The sequence below is a fragment of the Oncorhynchus clarkii genome, chromosome 11 (assembly GCF_045791955.1).
Source record: "Oncorhynchus clarkii lewisi isolate Uvic-CL-2024 chromosome 11, UVic_Ocla_1.0, whole genome shotgun sequence".
Taxonomy (NCBI): domain Eukaryota; kingdom Metazoa; phylum Chordata; class Actinopteri; order Salmoniformes; family Salmonidae; genus Oncorhynchus; species Oncorhynchus clarkii.
The window spans coordinates 31,898,951-31,920,246 of record NC_092157.1 but is presented as its reverse complement, the minus strand read 5'-3'; the positions used below and the strand labels follow the sequence as shown (position 1 = coordinate 31,920,246).

General features: G+C 42.6%; 1 protein-coding gene across 2 annotated transcripts; it reads right to left on the bottom strand.

Moving 5' to 3' along the window:
* Positions 1-10,347: 10,347 nt before the first annotated feature.
* Positions 10,348-13,517, bottom strand: LOC139420700 (tubulin beta-5 chain-like). Of its 2 annotated transcripts, XM_071170923.1 has the most exons (4): positions 13,461-13,517; positions 12,840-12,948; positions 12,207-12,317; positions 10,348-11,466 (listed from the first exon to the last, which is right to left on the bottom strand). In XM_071170923.1, the coding sequence occupies exons 1-4, from the start codon at positions 13,515-13,517 to the stop codon at positions 10,403-10,405; spliced, it is 1,341 nt and encodes a 446-aa protein (XP_071027024.1). In that variant the 3' UTR covers positions 10,348-10,402. The 2 variants fall into 2 exon arrangements, with proteins under 2 accessions (XP_071027024.1, XP_071027025.1); XM_071170924.1 differs by lacking the exon at positions 12,840-12,948 and having other exon boundaries at positions 13,484-13,517.
* Positions 13,518-21,296: the final 7,779 nt, after the last annotated feature.

Here is a 21,296-nt window from a genome sequence, read left to right as displayed (position 1 = left end):
CGGTAATGGCAGCTTTCCCAGTCACCTTCTCCGGGTCCTGACCAGGCATCCAGCTCTTTGTCTACTGTATCTGCGTCGCTTCCTCTTGCAAATAACGGGGATGTCGGTCCTGTGGGGTGTCTGGAGAATGTCTTGTGCGTCGTCTTTGTTGTAGAAAAAAATAATTGTCTAATCCGAGGTGAGTGATCGCTGTCTTGATTTCCAGAAGCTATTTTTTGCCGTAAGAAACATTATGTACAAAATAAGTTACAAATAATGTGAAAAAAATAGCACAATTGGTTGGGAGCCCGTAAAACTACTGCCATTTCCTCCGGCGCCGTCTTGTCTTGTCAGGTCTTACCAGCATGGTTTCCCATCTCCTTGCTTTTCTCAAGTTCTGTTTCCCCGGTTCTGACCATTCTGCCTGCCATGACTCCTAGCCTACTTTAGATTTAGGGTTAGTTATGTGAGCTAGCCACAACAACAATAGTGTGTGTTGGCTTATCAATGAGCTGTTGTTACTGTAAATTGTTAGCTGCTAACGGATATATCCCAGCTAACCATTGGTCATCTTATTCAATTATGGCATACAGCAAAAACAACAGTATCTATGGCTAGACTAGAGATATGCCCCTTGCTATAATCTTTCACTGTTTACAGCAGGTCTCCAGCTATTCACAAAGACACTCTCTCGAGGAGGAATCAGAACTGCTGTGCTTCACTATCAGCCTGATTAGAGTGCCGTGGGTGCGTCCAGAAATTGAATGAAATACCCAACCAATTCCTCAAGTGATAAACAGTGTTAATATTGGCAGCCATTTTAAATGACATTTTAGTCATTTCATCCTTCATAGTTTTAGATATTACCAGTTGACTAAAACTCTGGATCATTGTAGTCTATTGTTAAGTCATAGTCATTTTAGTCACGTTTTAATTTTCATTAAATAATTCATATTTACCTCTAACTTCCATCATGTGCACATTAAGATAACCTTGTCCAACTAGGCCCACTATCCCCTCATATAGTGGGCAACATTGCTATTGTGGCAGATTGTGACCAATGCCATTGCCAGAAATGATTAACCATATAGACTACAGAGCCTTGGCTACAAGTTAAACAATGTAGGCCTACAGCTCTGATTTTCTCCCCATTATAATCTTGTGATGGAGGTAAATAAGAGGGATTCCCTTAAAAATTGGAGAATCTGAACATTCCAACAATCCCCGAATGATTTCCAATCCCCCATACATTTTTTTATATGCATGTACTGTATAGTATATATATTTCCACTAACCCTACCATCCCTCCCCAAATTGGAGTAAATTAATGGACAACTTCCAGCTTACACATATTATATACAATTTACAGACACAGTATAGGTTACAGTAGTTATCTTGTTGTTTTTAGTCCCATTCTTCAGCTCCACTCAACCCCTCCCATCAATCTATGAACACAATCCAATTTGTATTTGTATTTGCCATCTATTTTTCAATTGTGCTGTGATGTTTCACAAACGTTCTGAACCTTTCTATTCTCAGAGGTTCTACAGATTGTAAATTAAAGATAAACATTTTCGCTTACTGGTGCCACCAGTAAGTACATATAGTAACGTTAGTAGGTCCCCGCAGCCGGACAACTTTCTCATGGCTTCTGGAAGGAAATGCTGTAGGAATGCTCTACCGGTGTTGCTCATTCAGCCCGACAGACACTTTCAACCGGTTTTCCCCATTAAGCAGCGAGTTGGAGTCAGAGGCCGAGCCTTCTCTGGTCTCTACTCCTCCCGTTACGGGGTCTGAGATGCCGTAGCTTCCCACCGTTAGCTCTGACAAATTGAAAACCCTAGTCATTGGCGACTCCATTACCCACAGAATTAGACTTAAAACAAATCATCCAGCGATCATACACTGTTTACCAGGGGGCAGGGCTTTAAGGACGTTAAGGATAATCTGAAGATGGTGATGGCTAAAGCTTGTTGTTATCCACGATGGCACCAACGATGTTAGGATGAAACAGCCAGAGGTCACCAAGCGCAACATAGATTCAGCGTGTAAATCGTCTAGAAAGATGTGTCGGCATCGAGTAATTGTCTCTGGCCACCTCCCAGTTAGGGGGAGTGATGAGCTCTACAGCAGAGTCTCACAACTCAATCGCTGGTTGAAAACTGTTTTCTGCCCCTCCCAAAAGATAGAATTTGTAGATAATTGGCCTTCTTTCTGGGACTCACCCACAAACAGGACCAAGCCTGGCCTGTTGAGGAGTGACGGACTCCATCCTAGCTGGAGGGGTGCTCTCATCTTATCTACGAACATAGACAGGGTTCTAACTCCCCTAGCTCAACAATGAAATAGGGTGCAGGCCAGGCAGCAGGCTGTTAGCCTGTCAGTGTAGTCAGCTCAGCTATCCCCTTTGAGCCCGTGTCTGTGCCTCGACCTAGGTTGGGCAAAACTAAACATGGCGGTGTTCGCCTTAGCAATCTCACTAGGATAAAGAACTCCTCCATTCCTGCCATTATTGAAAGAGATCGTGATACCTCACATCTCAAAATAGAGCTACTTAATGTTAGATCCCTCACTTCAAAGGCAGTTATAGTCAATGAACTAATCACTGATCATATTCTTGATGTGATTGGCCTAACTGAAACATGGCTTAAGCCTGATGAATTTACTGTGTTAAATGAGGCCTCACCTCCTGGTTACACGAGTGACCATATACCCATGCATCCCGCAAAGGCGGAGGTGTTGCTAACATTTACGATAGCAAATTTCAATTTACAAAAAAACCCCAGACGTTTTCATCTTTTGAGATTCTAGTCATGAAATCTATGCAGCCTATTCAATCACTTTTTATAGCTACAGTTTACAGGCCTCCTCACTAAGTTCCCTGAATTCCTATCGGACCTTGTAGTCATAACAGATAATATTCACATTTTTGGTGACTTTAATATTCACATGGAAAAGTCCATAGACCCACTTAAAAAGGCTTTCGGAGCCATCATCGACTCAGTGGATTTTGTCCAACATGTCTCTGGACCTACTCACTGCCACAGTCATACTCTGGACCTAGTTTTGTCCCATGGAATAAATGTTGTGGATCTTAATGTTTTTCCTATAATCCTGGACTATCGGACCACCGTTTTATTACGTTTGCAATCTCAACAAATAATCTGCTCAGACCCCAACCAAGGAGCATCAAAAGTCGTGCTATAAATTCTCAGACAACCCAAAGATTCCTAGATGCCCTTCCAAACTCCCTCTGCCTACCCAAGGACATCAGAGGACAAAAATCAGTTAATCACCTAAATGAGGAACTCAATTTAACCTTGCGCAATACCCTAGATGCAGTTGCACCCCTAAAAACGAAAAACATTTGTCATAAGAAACTTGCTCCCTGGTATACAGAAAATACCGCAAGCTTCCAGAAATTTGGAACGGAAATGGCACCACACCAAACTGGAAGTGTACCGACTAGCTTGGAAATACAGTCCCGTGCAGTATCGAAGAGCCCTCACTGCTGCTCGATTATCCTATTTTTCCAATTTAATTGAGGAAAATAAGAACAATCGGAAATTTATTTTTGATACTGTCGCAAAGCTAACTAAAAAGCAACATTCCACCAAGAGAGGATGGCTTTCACTTTTTTTTTACAAAAAGATCATAATCATTAGAATACAAATTACGGACTCCACTTTAAATCTGCGTATTCCTCCAATGTTCAGTTGTCCTTAGTCTGCACAACTCTGCCAGGACCTAGGATCAAGGGAGGCACTCAAGGTGTTTTAGTACTATATCGCTTGACACAATGATGAAAATAACAATTCCTCTAAACCTTCAAGCTGCATACTGGACCCTATTCCAACTAAACTACTGAAAGAGCTGATTCCTGTGCTTGGCCCTCCTATGTTGAACATAATAAACGGCTCTCTATCCACCGGATGTGTACCAAACTCACTAAAAGTGGTAGTAATAAAGCCTCTCTTGAAAAAGGGAAACCTTGACCCAGAAAATATAAAAAACTATCGGCCTATATCTTCCATTCCTCTCAAAAATTTGAGAAAAAGCTGTGGCACATCAACTCACTGCCTTCCTGAAGACAATGTATACGAAATGCTTCAGTCTGGTTTTAGACCCCATCATAGCACTGAGACTGCACTTGTGAAGGTGGTAAATGGCCTTTTAATGGCGTCAGACCGAGGCTCTGCATCTGTCCTCGTGCTTTTAGACCTTAGTGCTGCTTTAGATACCATTGATCACCACATTCTTTTGGAGAGATTGGAAACCCAAATTGGTCTACATGGATAAGTTCTGGCCTGGGTTAGATCTTATCTGTCGGAAAGATATCAGTTTGTCTCTGTGAATAGTTTGTCCTCTGACAAATCAACTGTACATTTCGTTGTTCCTCAAGGTTCCGTTTTAGGACCACTATTGTTTTCACTATATATTTTACCTCTTGGGGATGTCATTTGAAAACATAATGTTAACATAATGTTAACTGTGTTTCAGACATAAGGAAGTGGATGGCTGCAAACGTTCTACTTTTAAACTCGGGACAAAACAGAGATGCTTGTTCTAGGTCCCAGGAAACAAAGAGATATTCTGTTGAATCTGACATTAATTAATGTTGATGGTTGTACAGTCGTCTCAAATAAACCTGTGAAGGACCTCAGCATTACTCTGGACCCTGATCTCTCTTTTGACGAACATATCAAGACTGTTTCAAGGACAGCTTTTTTCCATCTAACAAACATTGCAAAAATCAGAAACCTTCTGTCCAAAAATTATGAAGAAAAATTAATCCATGCTTTTGTTACTTCTAAGTTAGACTACTGCAATGCTCTACTTTCCGGCTACCTGAATAAAGCACTAAATAAACTTCAGTTAGTGCTAAATACGGCTGCTAGAATCCTGACTAGAACCAAAAAATGTGATCATATTACTCCGGTGCTAGCCTCCCTACACTGGCTTCCTGTTGAGGCAAGGGTTGATTTCAAGGTTTTACTGCTAACCTATATTACATGGGCTTGCTCCTACCTATCTTTCTGATTTGGTCCTGCCGTACATACCTACACATCACAAGACGCAGGCCTCCTAATTGTCCCTAGAATTTCTAAGCAAACAGCTGGAGGCAGGGCTTTCTCCTATAGAGCTCCATTTTTATGGAATGGCCTGTCTACCCATGTTAGAGACGCAGACTCTGTCTCAACTTTTAAGTCTTTACTGAAGACTCATCTCTTCAGTAGGTCATATGATTGATTGAGTGTAGTCTGGCCCAGGAGTGTGAAGGTGAACGGAAAGGCTCTGGAGCAACGAACCACCCTTGCTGTCTCTGCCTGGCCGGTTCCCCGCTCTCCACTGGGATTCTCTGCCTCTAACCCTATTACAGGGGCTGAGTCACTGGCTTACTGGTGCTCTTCCATGACATCCCTAGGAGAGGTGCGTCACTTGAGTGGGTTGAGTATCTGACGTGATCTTCCTGTCTGGGGTTGGCGCCCCCCCCCTTGGGTTGTGCCGTGGCAGAGATCTTTGTGTGCAATACTTGGCCTTGTCTCAGGATGGTAAGTTGGTGGATGAAGATATCCCTCTAGTGGTGTGGGGGCTGTGCTTTGGCAAAGAGGGTGGGGTTATATCCTGCCTGTTTGGCCCTGTCCAGGGGTATCATCAGATGGGGCCACAGTGTCTCCTGACCCCTTCTGTTTCAGCCTCCAGTATTTATGCTACAGTAGTTTATGTGTCGGGGGGCTAGGGTCAGTCTGTTATATCTGGAGTATTTCTCCTGTCTTATCCGGTGTCCTGTGTGAATTTTAGTATGCTCTCTCTAATTCTCTCTTTCTCTCTCTCGGAGGACCTGAGCCCTAGGATCATGCCTCAGGACTACCTGGCTGTCCCCAGTCCACCTGGCCGTGCTGCTGCTCCAGTTTCAACTGTTCTGCTTGCGGCTATGGAACCCTGACTTGTTCACCGGACGCGCTACCTGTCCCAGACCTGCTGTTTTCAACTCTCTAGAGACAACAGGAGTGGTAGAGATACTCTGAATGATCGGCTATGAAAAGCCAACTGACATTTACTCCTGAGGTGCTGACTTGTTGCACCCTCGACAACTACTGTGATTTTTATTATTTGACCATGCTGGTCATTTATGAACATTTGAACATCTTGGCCATGTTCTGTTATAATCTCCACCCTGCACAGCCAGAAGAGGACTGGCCACCCCTCATAGCCTGGTTCCTCTCTAGGTTTCTTCATAGGTTTTGGCCTTTCTAGTGAGTTTTTCCTAGCCACCGTGCTTCTACACCTGCATTGCTTGTTGTTTGGGGTTTTAGGCTGGGTTTCTGTACAGCACTTTGATATATCAGCTGATGTAAGAAGGGCTATATAAATCAATTTGATTAGGTCTGAATACTTTCAGTATCAGCTAACCACATCATATGTTATCTCTGGGCTTCAGAGATTACGTCAATTGTTGTAATCTTCCTCTGCCCAGGACTGCACAGCTCCATATACATTAGAAGCACAGACACATACACACACAGACACAGACTTGGCTCAAAAAAGCATATCCACTTCCTACTCATGACCTAGCATTTGGGTTGTATGTCTGACCCATAGAGAATGATACAGGCAATAGTGTTCAAAAACCTGTTGTACACTGAACAAAAATCTACATGCTTCATGCAAGAATTTCAGGCTGTTGATTGTGGCCTGTGGAATGTTGTCCCATCCTCTTCAATGGCTGTGTGAAGTTGCTGGATATTGGCGGGAACTGGATCACGCTGTCGTACACGTCGATCCAGAACATCCCAAAGAGGCTCAATAGGTGTTGATATGCCTGGTGAGTATGCAGGCCATGAAAGAACTGGGACATTTTCAGCTTCCAGGAATTGTGTGCAGATCCTTGCGACATGTGGCTGTGCGTTATCATGCTGAAACATGAGGTGATGGCGGCGGATTAATGGCATGACAATAGGCCTCAGGATCTCGTCACGGTATCGCTATACATTTAAATTGCCATCGATAAAATGCAATTGTGTTCGTTGTCTGTAGCTTATGCCTGCCCATAAAATAACCCCATTGCCACTATGGGGCACTCTGTTCACAATGTTGACATCAGCAAACCGCTTGCCCACACAACGCCATACATGCTATCTGCCATCTGCCTGGTGCAGTTGAAACTGGGATTCATCCATGAAGACCACACTTCTCCAGCTTGCCAGTGACATTTGCCCATTGAAGTCAGTTACGACGCCGAACTGCAGTCATGTCAAAACCCTGGTGTGGACAACAAGCATGCAGATGAGTTTCCCCGAGACAGTTTCTGACAGTTTGTGCAGGTTGGGCAAACCCCCAGTTTATCAGCTATCCTGGTGGCTGGTCTCAGACGATCCCGCAGGTGAAGAAGCCGGATTTGGAGATCCTGGGCTGGCGTGGCTGCCGTTGTGAGGCCGGATGGACGTACTGTCAAATTCTCTAAAAAGACGCTGGGAGGCGGCTTATGGTAGATAAATTAACATTAAATACTCTGGCAACAGCTCTGATGGACATTCTTGCAGTCAGCATGCCAATTGCTCACTCCCTCAAAACTTGAGACAAAACTGCACATTTTAGAGTTGCCCTTTATTGTCCCCTGCACAAGGTGGACCTGTGTAATGATCATGCTGTTTAATCAGCTTCTTGATATGCCACACCTGTCAGGTGGATGGATTATCTTGGCAAAGGAGAAATGCTCACTGACAGGGATGCACAGACTTTGAAAGAAATAAGCTTTTACTGCATATGGAAGATTTGTGGGATCTTTTATTTCAGCTCATGAAACAAGGGACCTTACATGTTGCGTTTATATTTTTGTTCAGTATAGCGTTGGGCAGCACTATTGAGGAATTTCACTATTTTTAAGTAGTCAACCTGGTTGGACTTCCTATGGGTTAAGGATGGACCACATAATTCCATCCAGGTCATCAGGAGGGATCAGCCAATGAATTATATGAGCAAATATTCCATAACTGCAGGTGACAGTAAATCGTCAACCCTGGCTTCATACCGGTTCAAACCACACACTCCAGATGGCAGTAGGTCTAAGCATCCTTTCTGTTTGTTCACCGTCTCATAAAAGTAGTTGTATAAAATTGACTACTTTTAAATGGAGATTGCCTCAATGGCTCTTACAGACGCCATAATGGGACAGATATGATGTTGTGCCTTCTAACTATCTCTACGGTGTGACCCTTGTAACCACTTTTAAGGTTTGTGAGGTGAAGGGGGTGGGGTTATAAACAAGTGTGTATAATTTTTTTTTACAGTATCCTTAAGTTATTTGTTCACTATTTAACCACAAGAGCGCACCATGCACATATCTCCCTAATGCAGTACCAATGTGCACCTTCCATTCATCTCCATTAAGTACACTAAGTTTCATTTCATAACCTAGTCTGAGAGCCAGTGCACAGTCCTCCTTAAATAGGCAGTGGGGTTCTGTAAGACTGTAGAGCGACATGGGAGTGTTTCATGTGTTCTTCAACAGCTTCATGTGCTGTCTCTTGTGGTTATTTTTTTCCTCAAAGTCACACAATTTTTTCCAATTGTAGGGAAACGTTTATTCAGACTGAAGTCCTCTGCCGTAGTTGCAATGTTTTGCTTACTTGCTAAAGCAAAAATAATTGGCTCGTTGTTGGATGTGACATACTGCAATCCAGCATGTCTGGTTCTGGTTCTCATGCAAGAACAGCTTTTTAAAGAGTTAAATTGTCTTTATTCTTTTCATATATTAGTTTTGCTATCAAGGATCCATGCTGTCACTTTCTGAGGAAGTAAATCTTTTACCAGGAAAAACACTTAACAGTATCTGCTAACACTTAAACAATCACTATTAACTGCCAAGATCATTGCTGGATAGATGTGCTCCCAGGGGTAATGCCTTGGCTTTAGCTCAGTGAGATAACATTGCCTTCAAAGATGGGGGCTTTAAGCTGTTGTTCTTCAAGGTTCCATTCCCTGTTGGATACAGGACACAGTTAGCATGCATCAATATCAATATCAAAGGGTGATAAACAGCTGGCTCTTAATAATGTAATAATAATGTTCACACCCACCCACACACCCACCCACACTGGAGTTGTTCTCGGGGTCTGTGCCATGGTAATTTGAGTGGCATGACTCAGACACACTTAACCATTTCTGCAGCTGACTTCCCAGCTGACTGGCCAAGCCAAGACCGTCTGTGACACCAGCTGTGAATACCACGCCAAGCCCTTCCAACCACTACGTCAATTTAACACACAGCCCGTACCAATTCACTTCCTACCCCTTCCCCTGACCTTATCACTTAGATGTTCGCAGATCTGAAGGATCTAGATAGGTTTAAGCTTCCACCATACAGAGCTCCAAATTGGTAGGGGCAAACGGCCTAGTGGGCTGGTATAGTGAAAGAGCCTTTACAATCAGATGCGGATCATGCTTCATCTTTTTCAAATCAGGGGGCAAGATTCCCTTCCAGTTTGTTTTTTCACATTTGTGAAGTTTATTGAAGTTGTACAGTTTTTCACACATAGGCTACTTGGGTATCTTTTTTTCACATCAATGTCTCTAATATTTAGCAGTGGACTGGGGCAGTTAGCTAGTACGTGTATTGCAGAAGACTCATTGAGGCCATGAATAGCTCTAAAATAGTTCAGTAAGTGCAGACTGGGAGTCCCCCCCATTGTTAGCTCCACAGTTCTAATTAGAGAAAGCCTTGCTCAGCAGCTGTTGTGATTTGCCCCCACCATAGGAGCATTGAGGCCTGTCTGTTGTGGTACATGACTGAGGTGGATATGAACAAAGCACTTGGTTTTGGCAATGGCTGGTTCCCTTTCTTAATCCCCTAAATAGAAATGCGAGTTAATAAAGTCTAAACAAAATGGAGCGAGAATGATTAGCAAACTATTGACAATGCACTTTTCTGTATTTTCCATCATCATAGTCATACAATAGAATAACCTTTATTTATCCAGGAAGAGTCCCTTGAGGTTTGTAACTTATTTTATGAGAGAGACCAAGATGTAAATAGGAACATGTTATATTCTAATGGGTATACAACCACAATAGTTGAAGCCAAAAGAAAGATGGACATGGGAAAGTTAATCAAGACAGTTTCATGTTTTGCCTTTGTTTTTGTCTTCCATCCCCTTCGAACGAGACTAGAGCAGAAGCTTTGCAAAACAGCCTCCCAATGTGCCAATCAAATACGCAGCAACCATCAAACATATCATGCCCACAACCAACATGAATTGAGAAAAGTACATACGGATTTGAAAATACACAACATATCACAAAGCACCCCCAGATGAAAACGTAACACATTTGTTTCAAAGCCTTTATTTTCACCACTGCTTCCGTGACCTCCGGACATGAAAAAAAATGTCACACTTCAAAACAAATTCTGTCCACATTCTCCTTACTCATTGAGCTCTTCTTCCTCATCGTCAAATGTCTCTTCCCCGTCATTGGCCGTGGCCTCCTGGTACTGTTGGTACTCAGACACTAGGTCGTTCATGTTGCTCTCTGCCTCAGTGAACTCCATCTCGTCCATGCCCTCCCCGGTGAACCAGTGCAGAAAGGCCTTGCGGCGGAACATGGCCGAGAACTGCTCCGAGACGCGCTTGAACAGCTCCTGGATGGCTGTACTGTTGCCGATGAATGTGGAGGCCATCTTGAGGCCGCGAGGTGCGATGTCACACACGGCCACCTTGACGTTATTGGGGATCCACTCCACGAAGTAGCTGCTGTTCTTGTTCTGGATGGCCAGCATCTGCTCATCCACCTCCTTCATGGACATGGGCCCGCGGAATACAGTGGCCACAGTGAGGTAGCGGCCGTGATGTGGGTCGCACGCCGCCATCATGTTGCGGGCATCGAACATCTGCTGGGTGAGTTCCGGCACCGTCAGGGCGCGGTACTGCTGGCTCCCTCGGGCGGTTAGCGGTGCAAAACCAGGCATGAAGAAATGCAGGCGGGGGAAGGGCACCATGTTGACGGACAGTTTGCGAAGGTCGGCGTTGAGCTGACCGGAGAACCGCAGTGAGGTGGTCACGCCGCTCATGGTGGCCGACACCAGATGGTTGAGGTCTCCGTAAGTGGGCGTGGTCAGTTTCAGGGTACGGAAGCAGATGTCGTAGAGTGCCTCGTTGTCAATGCAGTATGTCTCGTCTGTGTTCTCCACCAGCTGGTGCACAGAGAGGGTGGCATTGTACGGTTCAACCACCGTATCCGACACCTTGGGAGAGGGCATGACGCTGAACGTGTTCATGATGCGGTCGGGGTACTCCTCGCGGATCTTGCTGATGAGCAGAGTGCCCATGCCCGAGCCTGTGCCCCCACCCAGGGAGTGGGTTAGCTGGAAGCCCTGGAGGCAGTCGCAGTTCTCACACTCCTTCCTCACCACATCCAGCACAGAGTCTACTAGCTCTGCTCCCTCAGTGTAGTGGCCCTTGGCCCAGTTGTTCCCTGCACCTGTCTGCCCTGCAAGGGCAGCAAAAACAAAAAGGGAGGAAAATTGTCAGTGAAATCATATAGCTCCAGTAACCCCAAATCCCCCCCCCCACTACCCCCAACACACGAGCCAATTGTGAGCCATTTATCATCCAGTCTAGTTTGAGGAGAGTGCACAAATGCGTGTGTGTGTGTGAGGTGAGGTGGGAGAGTCCATGTGTAACTCTGAAGAATCTGTCTCGTAGTGTGTAAGGAAGTCAACTGTGACATAAAGTATCATCATAAATCAGACTTGGGATTTCCTTGACTTGAATTTTCGTTTTCAATTGCAGAATTCTTGTTGATGTTTTCTGTTGTGTGCCCTAATGAAAACGGCGCTGGATGAGGACATCATATTGATTATGATGTGTGTTGATTAGTTTTTTTATGACAATCATATGTGTAGGTTAGAGTCATATCTTCGGTTTCTACTAGACACAACAAGTGATTGTCAATCTACCACAAGGACTGGCATGATATCTTTGGTTAATTATGTCTGTTGAGGATCCCAGTTTAACAGCCTTCACATATTCACATGTTTTCCTCACACATTTCCCATTTCCCATTCAGCTTAAACAGTAATTTTGAATTAAAAAAATAATTATGTTTTGCTACAGAGAAAAAATATACCATATAACAAGATGTTATAAATGCTCATAGATACCAATAATATCGAATAATTATGCATTATAGCGGTTGGCTTTAAATAATGTGCTACAATGTCCACTTACCGAAGATAAAGTTGTCAGGTCTGAATAGCTGTCCAAAGGTCCCTGACCGGACACTGTCCATGGTCCCAGGTTCCAAGTCCACAAGGACTGCTCTGGGAACATACTTGTGTGCTGCAAAAAAAAAAAACAGACCCCCATACAGATAGGAATACTTGTCAAGTAGGCCTACTTTGAACTATACCTAAAACACATTCCTTATTTTAGACCTTAGGAATTGCCAACAACATGATACAATGTTCCTTTTCAATCTCTCATTAGCATTGAATATTCCAGTCCTTAAAACTAACAATAACTCTGAAGGCTGAATGAAAACATCCGTTCTTTATAAGGCCTCTATATACTGTATAAGGTGTGTACTGTAGATGCTTCAGAAATAATGTATGCTTGTCATGCTATATAAAGGGTGGCAAAAGGGGTTATGGCAATTTTGCAAAGCACCATATGTAAGGACCTGTTGTAGCCCATTAGTTTTCTTATGAAGAATGCTATGAATGGTAAAAGTTGGGACCAATATTGCTTTTGAGTGATGAGGAGAATCAATATTTATTTTGAGTGATGGTGAGGTAAGGTGAGTGTAACATTTTGGAAACATAATGATTAATTAATTGAAGCCCAAGACACAGACTCACTTACAGGACGCTTCGTTGTAATACACATTAATCCTGTCGATTTGAAGTGATGAGTCACCCACATAGTTTCCTGCCGGATCGATTCCGTGTTCATCGCTGATAATTTCCCAAAACTGTCCCGAGTTATCAGAATGAAGAAGAAAACAGGATATGCTTACAGTTAAATCTCCAATAAGTTATCAACACAGCATGAAAAAACAACGATTGAACATTGTGCGTCTTCGATCTTATTTGACAACTGAAGCGCGCTCAGCTGCTGAAATGGACACGCACAGCTGGAATGTCATGCCACTCCCGTACAGCACGCTAGGGACCGTTATAAAGTTTATTATAGGCTAAACATAATTTGAATTAAGCAATGGCAAAATACATTTTCCAGAGTTAAAGTAGTTGGGCCTACAGCATGAATTTTGAATTGTTAGGCTACATACACCAGTACAATTAGCCTATAATTTGACACATAAGCTTTAAAAAATGTCGGCGACCGCCAAACTAAGACGCATGAAACCCGTGTGCTGACTGCCTTATAAAGGTAAGCGTCCCCCTCACCCACAACACATCCAACATTAATTGTGTTGTTTTATTAAAATGATAAAGGCATTCAGTTTAAACGATCTTTACTTGCCTTGGTGCCAATCTGATTCCCACATTGTCCGGCTTGTATGTGAACTATTTCTCTCATTCTCGCGGTGTGCGCCCGGTTAAACGCAACTGATTTGTAAGAGCTCAATTCCGGTCTTCTCCTCTGCTCAAAAGTACAAGAGAATGACATGCCAGCCGTGCAATAGAGTTCAGTATGGTCTCAGACTAGACGTAACATAGTAAACGTAAATCCGGGACACTCAAATGTAACCGACCACCTTGATTCTGTCTTACTAGTAAAATTTAAAATTGTGTTTTTTACATTGGATTAAAAGCAGAGATACAGAGCTACACAATGGTATATCATACACTGCCTTTGAGGAACAATGGGAAAGTAATTCTGCTTTGAAAGTTGATGAACTTGTGACCTTACATTTGAGAAAATGGCCTTTGAATGTTTTGGTACCTACTGGAGAGCTCTTTGTCTACACCCATTCAGCATCGTTCACACCCTCTTAAGCTTTAGCCCCACCAATCACTTTAAAGTTGATCAGAGCGTTCTGTCCTAACAACAACAGTCAAGCACCCAAGCTAATTGGCTAACATTGTCTAGTTTGCTAGCTACCTCCAGACACAAATGAGAGAACAGCTCACTGACCATTTTACTCACCTTAGCAGAGCTTGTAAGGCTATTTTTATGTTATCCAGAGCGGTTGTGACTGCAACTGTGCTGCTGGCAACAATTTACACTTTTTTTTTACCAACATTTACTGAGTCTTTTGTTAAGACATGTAGCTAGCTAGCTCGGTAAACAATGAACCATAATCCCAACTCATGATGTTACTACCCTGCTGGAATCTGCAGGTATCTACCCAACCAGGTTCAATGTTAGCCAGCCAACATTGGGCTATATCTAGCAAAGCAAATGGCTCTGAGATTTGGATAATAAGATCATACACGTAACATTAGCTAGCAAGCCAGCCAACTAACGTTAGCTAGCTAGCTAACACTACACTTTAACTTGAAATGAAAACAACTTTCTGTCAAAATTAGAAACATGTAATATCTGAAAATGTAGCTAGATGGACAATCTTACCTGTGCTCTGAAATCGGAGTAGATAGACAGAAAATTCTCTGACATTCTATTGAAATGGATGCTTGCATAGTGTAGTCTTTTGTTAAGACATGTAGCAAGCTAGCTAGCTGAACAATGAGCCATAATTCCAACTCATGACGTTTCTACCCTACAGGAATCTGCAGGTAGCTAACCAAACAGGTTAATTTTTAGCTAGCTAACATTAGGCTATAACTAGAAAAGCAAATGGCTCTGAGATACGAATAATAAGATCATACACATAACGTTAGCTAGCTAGCTGACAGTACACTTTAACTCAGTCCACTTTAACTCCGAACTCATCTCTCGGCATGTCCAGCCCACTCATTATCTCAATCAATCATGGCTAGTGGGAAGGTTGCTAACATTTTCTGTGGCTAAACCAACTCGGCCCGTAATTTAACCAATTTATTCGTATTTACAGATGGCATACAAGTCTGTTATTAATGCACATGAAAGTCACATGTTCCAGAAGACATTTCTGCAGGTGTCAAGATATATTAAGGATCAAATCAGATTATCCAATTGAGCATATCAAATCAGAGGTGTGGCTTCCACACTGCTACCTTTGGGACTGCCCTTAAATGAACCAAGGGCCTTTGTCCAGGAGGGTACAACGTTCAGATAGAATTGTACCATGTAGAACAAACAGGATAAACAGTAATTTATTAGGAATTGTGACAGCAAGTAGCCTGTTGCAGCATTCCCCAATTCCAGTCCTCGAGTACCACAAAGGAAATTATTGCAGTTTGCAAAATGAGAGCATCTAGGCCCTTTTACTGAGTCATGGGAGCCTCAATGTCCATGTATGACAATAGCCTACAGAGAAGAATTACAATGCCCTTTAGAAACAAATAATGTTGACAACGAAGTAATAACTTGCACAAAGTCAGATCTAAAACTTTTTACAAAAACCTTAATAGATTTGACAGATGGGGCAAATATTCAGTGACATTATAGTTTCAGAGCGCTTCCAAATTTGACTTTTTGTTACTTAGACGATACAGTCCCAGACAATTGGGTTTTGATGATTGATGGGGTAAATGTCTAAAGTATTTTTTCAATTCCTGTAACGACGTTCGTCTGTAGAAGGAGAAGCGGACCAAAAAGCAGCGTGGTGGTTACTCATGTTCTTTAATGGAAAATGAACGATACATGAAATAACTTAAATCTACAAAACAACAAACGGACCGTGAAAAACCTATACAGCCTATCCTGTGACAACAAACACAGTGACAGGAACAATCACCCACAAACACACAGTGAAACCCAGGCTACCTAAGTATGATTCTCAATCAGAGACAACTAATGACACCTGCCTCTGATTGAGAACCATACTAGGCCGAAAACATAGAAATGCCCCAAAACATAGAAAAACAAACATAGACTGCCCACCCAACTCACGCCCTGACCATACTAAATAAATACAAAACAACGGAAATAGAGGTCAGAACGTGACAATTCCTCGCATCCTCAAAATGTATTGGAGGAGAATATTTGAAGTTACTCCCCTCAGATCTTCTCCTCCAATGCCTTTTGAGAAGGTGCGGAGAGAGGATGCAAGGAATCAAGGAAAGATTTGAGGTTAATCTCAGTAGATTATGGTCAATCTACTGATTAGGAATGGAACCACACAATGACACAATGAGGACATCCAGAGTTAAAGGGATAGCTCAAGAACACTGACCTTTTGCTGCAAAGGACAATTGGAACAGGTTTTAAAATGCTTTAAAAACAACAACTGTACATTTATTGGGTGGTCTATTTTTTATTTATTTCACCTTTATTTAACCAGGTAAGCTAGTTGGGAACAAGTTCTCATTTACAACTGCGACGTGGCCAAGATAAAGCAAAGCAGTGTGACACAAACAACAACACAGAGTTACACATGGAATAAATAAGCGTCTATATACAGTGTGTGCAACTGGCGTGAGGAGGTAAGGCAATAAATAGGCCATAGTAGCGAAGTAATTACAATTTAGCAAATTAACACTGGAGTGACAGATGAGAAGATGATGATGTGCAAGTAGAAATACTGGTGTGCAAAAGAGCAGAAAAGTACATAAAAACAATATGGGGATGAGGTAGGTAGATTGGGTGGGCTATTCACATATGGGCTGTACAGCTGCAGCTCAGATAGCTGATGTTTAAAGTTAGTAAGGGAAATATAAGTCTCCAGCTTCAGTGATTTTTGCAATTCGTTCTAGTCATTGGCAGCAGAGAACTGGAAGGAAAGGCGGCCGAAGGAGGTGTTGGCTTTGGGGATGACCAGTGAGATACACCTGCTGGAGCTCGTGCAATCGGTGGTTGTTGTTATCGAGACCAGTGACCAGTTACCTAGCATAGACTTATAGATGACCTGGAGCCAGTGGGTCTGGCGAAGAATATGTAGCGAGGGCCAGCCGACTAGAGCATACAGGTCGCAGTGGTGGGTGGAATAAGGGGCTTTGGTCACAAAACGGATGGCACTGTGATAGACTGCATCCAGTTTGCTGAGTAGAGTATTGGAAGCTATTTTGTAAATTACATCACCGAAGTCGAGGATCGGTAGGATAGTTCGTTTTACGAGGGTATGTTTGGCGGCGTGAGTGAAGGAGGATTTGTTGTGGAATAGGAAGCCGATTCTAGATTTCATTTTGGATTGGAGATGTTTAATATGAGTCTGGAAGGAGAGTTTACAGACTAGCCAGACACTTACGTCCAAAGGGTCCCAGCTATAACATGTATTGTCGTTTTGTTAGATAAAATCCTTCTTTATATCCCAAAAAGTCTGTTTAGTTGGCGCATCGATTTGAGTAATCCACTCGTTCAACAAGCAGAGAAAGGAATCCGAAAACCTACACCTAAACTTTGTTTCAACAAGTCAAAATAGATTTCTATTTATTCCTCAGATACCCTGAAATGTAATCAAACTTGAAAATTTCTTAAGAAAATAAGTATGTTCAATAGGAAACCGATTTTAGCAGGTACGTCCTGTCTTCTTGGCACGTGCACATTTCCAAGACTGTGTCGCTGTACTAAAACTGTTATTTCTTATTAGTTTTCAAGTTAAAAGCCTGAAACCTTGAACATAGACTGCTGACACCCTTTGGAAGCCATATGAATTGCATCCTGGGAGCTAGAATTGAGTATGACCTTATACTTGCCATTGGAAGAGCATTGGCTCTCTCAAAAAAATAATTCTGGTTGGTTTTTCTTTGGATTTTCTCCTACCATATCTTTTGTTTTATACCCTCCTACATTATTCTAACATTTCTACAAACGTCAAAGTGTTTTCTTTCCAATGGTACCAATTATATGCATATCCTGGCTTCAGGGCCTGAGTAACAGGCAGATTACTTTAGGGACGTCATTCAGACTGGAAGTGGAGAAAAAGGGGGCCTAGCCCTAAGAAGTTTTTAAGGAGCCTTTTGGTCCTAGACTTGGCGCTCCGGTACCGCTTTCCATGCGGTAGCAGAGAGAACATTCTGTGCCTTGGGTAACTGGAGTCTTTAACAATTTTTTGGGTTTTCTACTGACACAACCTAGTATATAGGTTCTGGATGGTAGGAAGCTTGGCCCCAGTGATGTACTGGGCCATACACACTACCTTCTCTAGCACCTTACGGTCAGATGCCGAGCAGTTTCCATACCAGGCAGTGATGCAACCGATCAGGATGCTCTCAATGGTGCTGCTGTAGAACTTATTGAGGATCTAGTGACCCATGGGGGGGGGGGGGGGTTGTCGTGCCCTCTTCACGGCAGTCTTGGTGTGTTTGGACCATGATTGTTCGTTGGTGATGTGGACACCAAGGAACTTGAAACTCTCGACCCGCTTCTAAACAGCCCTGTTGATGTTAATAGGGGCCTGATTGGCCCACCTTTTCCTGTAGTCCACAATCAGCTTCTTTGTCTTTCTCACATTGAGGGAGAGGTTGTTGTCCTGACCTCCTACCTATTGGCTGTCTCATCATTGTCGGTAATCAGTCACTGTTATGTCGTCAGCAACTTAATGATGGTTTAGGAGTTATGTTTGGCCACACAGTCGTGAATGAACAGGGAGTACAGGAAGGGTCTAAGCACACACCACTGAGGGGCCCCAGTGTTGAGGATCAGAGTTGCAGACGTGTTGTTGCCTACCCTTACCACCTGGGGATGGCCCGTCAGGAAGTACAGGACCCAGCTGCAGAGGGAGGTGTGTTTAGTCCCAGGGTCCTTAACTTAGTGATGAGCTTTGTGGGCACTATGGTGTTGAAGGCTGAGCTGAAGTCAATGAACAGCATTCTCACATAGGTGTTCATTTTGTTCAAGTGGGAAAGGGCAGTGTGGAGTGTGATTGAGATTGCATCATCTGTGGATCTGTTGGTGCGGCTCGCGTCACTGGGAAAGGAAAGGAAAAGGTCAGTTGTACAAAGTCAGTTGTACAACTGAATGCATTCAACTGAAATGTGTCTTCCGCATTTTACCCAACCCGGCGAACAGTGGGTGAACTGCCTTGCTTTAGGGACAGCTCGTGGCTTGGTTTCCCTTTGTTGTCCTCAATAGTTTTCAAGCTCTGCGACATCTGATGAGCGTCAGAGCTGGTGTAGTAGGCTTGAATCTTAATCCTGTATTGACGCTTTGCCTGTTTGATGGTTCGTCTGAGTGTGTAGAGGGATTTCTTATAAGTGTCCTGATTAGTGTCCCGCTCCTTGAAAGCGGCAGCTCTAGCCTTTAGCTTGTTGCGGATGTTACTTGTAATCAATGGCTTCTGGTTGGGATATGTAAGTGCGGTCACTGTGGGGACGACGTCGTCGATGCACTTATTAATGAAGCCAAGACTGAGGTGGTGTACTCCTCAATGCCATTGTATTAATTCCGGAACATATTCCAGTCTGTGCTAGCAAAACAGTCCTGTAGCGTGAGTGCACAACAACAAAACACTTATCATGGCAACTGGTTCCATACATTCACCACTGAAGGTGAATAATGTACTTACATTCAGCAATCTTGCTCTGATTTGTCATCCTGAGGGTCCCAGAGATAAAATATAGCATATTTCTGTTTGATAAAATCAAATTGTATATTCAAATGAAGGAACTGGATTCTACAGTTTGAAACCCTGCTGTCTCTGGCTCCACACCCACCCTGCCCGGCCATCTAGATGAGTGAAATTTACTGAATAAGCTAATGATCCATCATGTATGATATTCCTGGGAGTTTGTACACTTAAATTTTGTATTACCATATCATTTTTGTATGTTCTCTATAGTTATGTACTTGAAAATGTATCAATTGACCAACTTGGCACATTTGGGCAGACTTGATACAAAATGTTTTTAACTTAAGTATTGACATGCTTCACTGGATCAATCTGAACTTTGCACACACACCACTGCCATCTAGGGGCCAACATCTAAATTGAGCCTGAACTACAATACTAGATTATTGCCTTTCTCTTGCATTTCAAACGTGAGGCAACAAAAAAATATATATATTTTACCAGATCTAATGTGTTATATTGTCCTACATTAATTTCACATTCCCACAAACATCAAAGTGTTTCCTTTCAATTGGTATCAAGAATATGCAGACTTGGGTATGTCATTTTAGGTGAAAATTGAAAAAAGGGTTCGATTCTTAAGAGGTTAAAGGGTAGGAAGTATGATTTTTTTACTCACCAAGGTCACACAGCATGGTCAAAGACTTAATTGTTGTCATGATCTGGTTACCGTACAGTGGATTCAGAAAGTATTCAGACCACTTGACTTGACCACTCCACATTTTGATATATTACTGCCTAATTTTAAAATTGATTACGTTTGGATATTGGTTCACTTGCCCAAACACAATATCCCATAATGTCAAAGTGAAATTGGGTTTTAACAAAATTTCACAAATGAATTAAAAATGGAAATCTGAAATGTCTTGAGTCAATAAGTATTCAACCCCTTTGTTATGGCAAGCCTAAATAAGTTCAGGAGTCAAAATTTGCTTAACAACATAATTAGTTGCATGGATTCACAGTGTGCAATAATAGTGTTTACCGTGATTTTTGAATGACTACCTAATCTCTGCACCCAACACATACAATTATCTGTAAGGTCCCTTAGTCAAGCAGTGGATTTCAAACACAGATTTAACCACAAAGACCAGGGGTGTTTTCCAATGCCTCGCAAAGGAGGACACCTGTTGGTAGATGGGTAAAAAAAAACATTGAATATCACTTTGAGCATGGTGAAGTTATTAATTACAATTTGGATGGCGTATTAATACTTTCAGTCATGACAAAGATACAGGCGTCCTTCCTAACTCAGTTGCCGGAGAGGAAGACAACCGCACAGGGATTTCACCATGAGGTCAATGGTGACTTTAAAACAGTTCCAGAGTTTTAATGGCTGTGATAGAAGAAAACTGAGGATGGATCAACAACATTGTAGTTACTCCACAATACTAACCTAAATGACAGAGTGAACAGAAGGAAGCCTGTACAGGAAAAAAAAATATTCCAAAACATGCTCCTGTTTGCAATAAGGCATTAAAGTAAAACTGCAAAAAAAAAAATGAAAAAAAATGAAATTTTTGTCCTGAATACAAAGCGTTACGTTTTGGGCAAATTCAACACAACACATTACTGAGAACCACTCTTCATATTTTCAACCATGGTGGTACTGCATCATGTTATGGGTATGCTTGTCATCAGCAAGTATTAGGAGCTAAGCCAGTGGCGACAGGTCATTCAGGGCAGGTGGGCAGAGCCCCACCTGTTTTGAGTCCCAACAGTTTAGCCCCACCAATATATATACA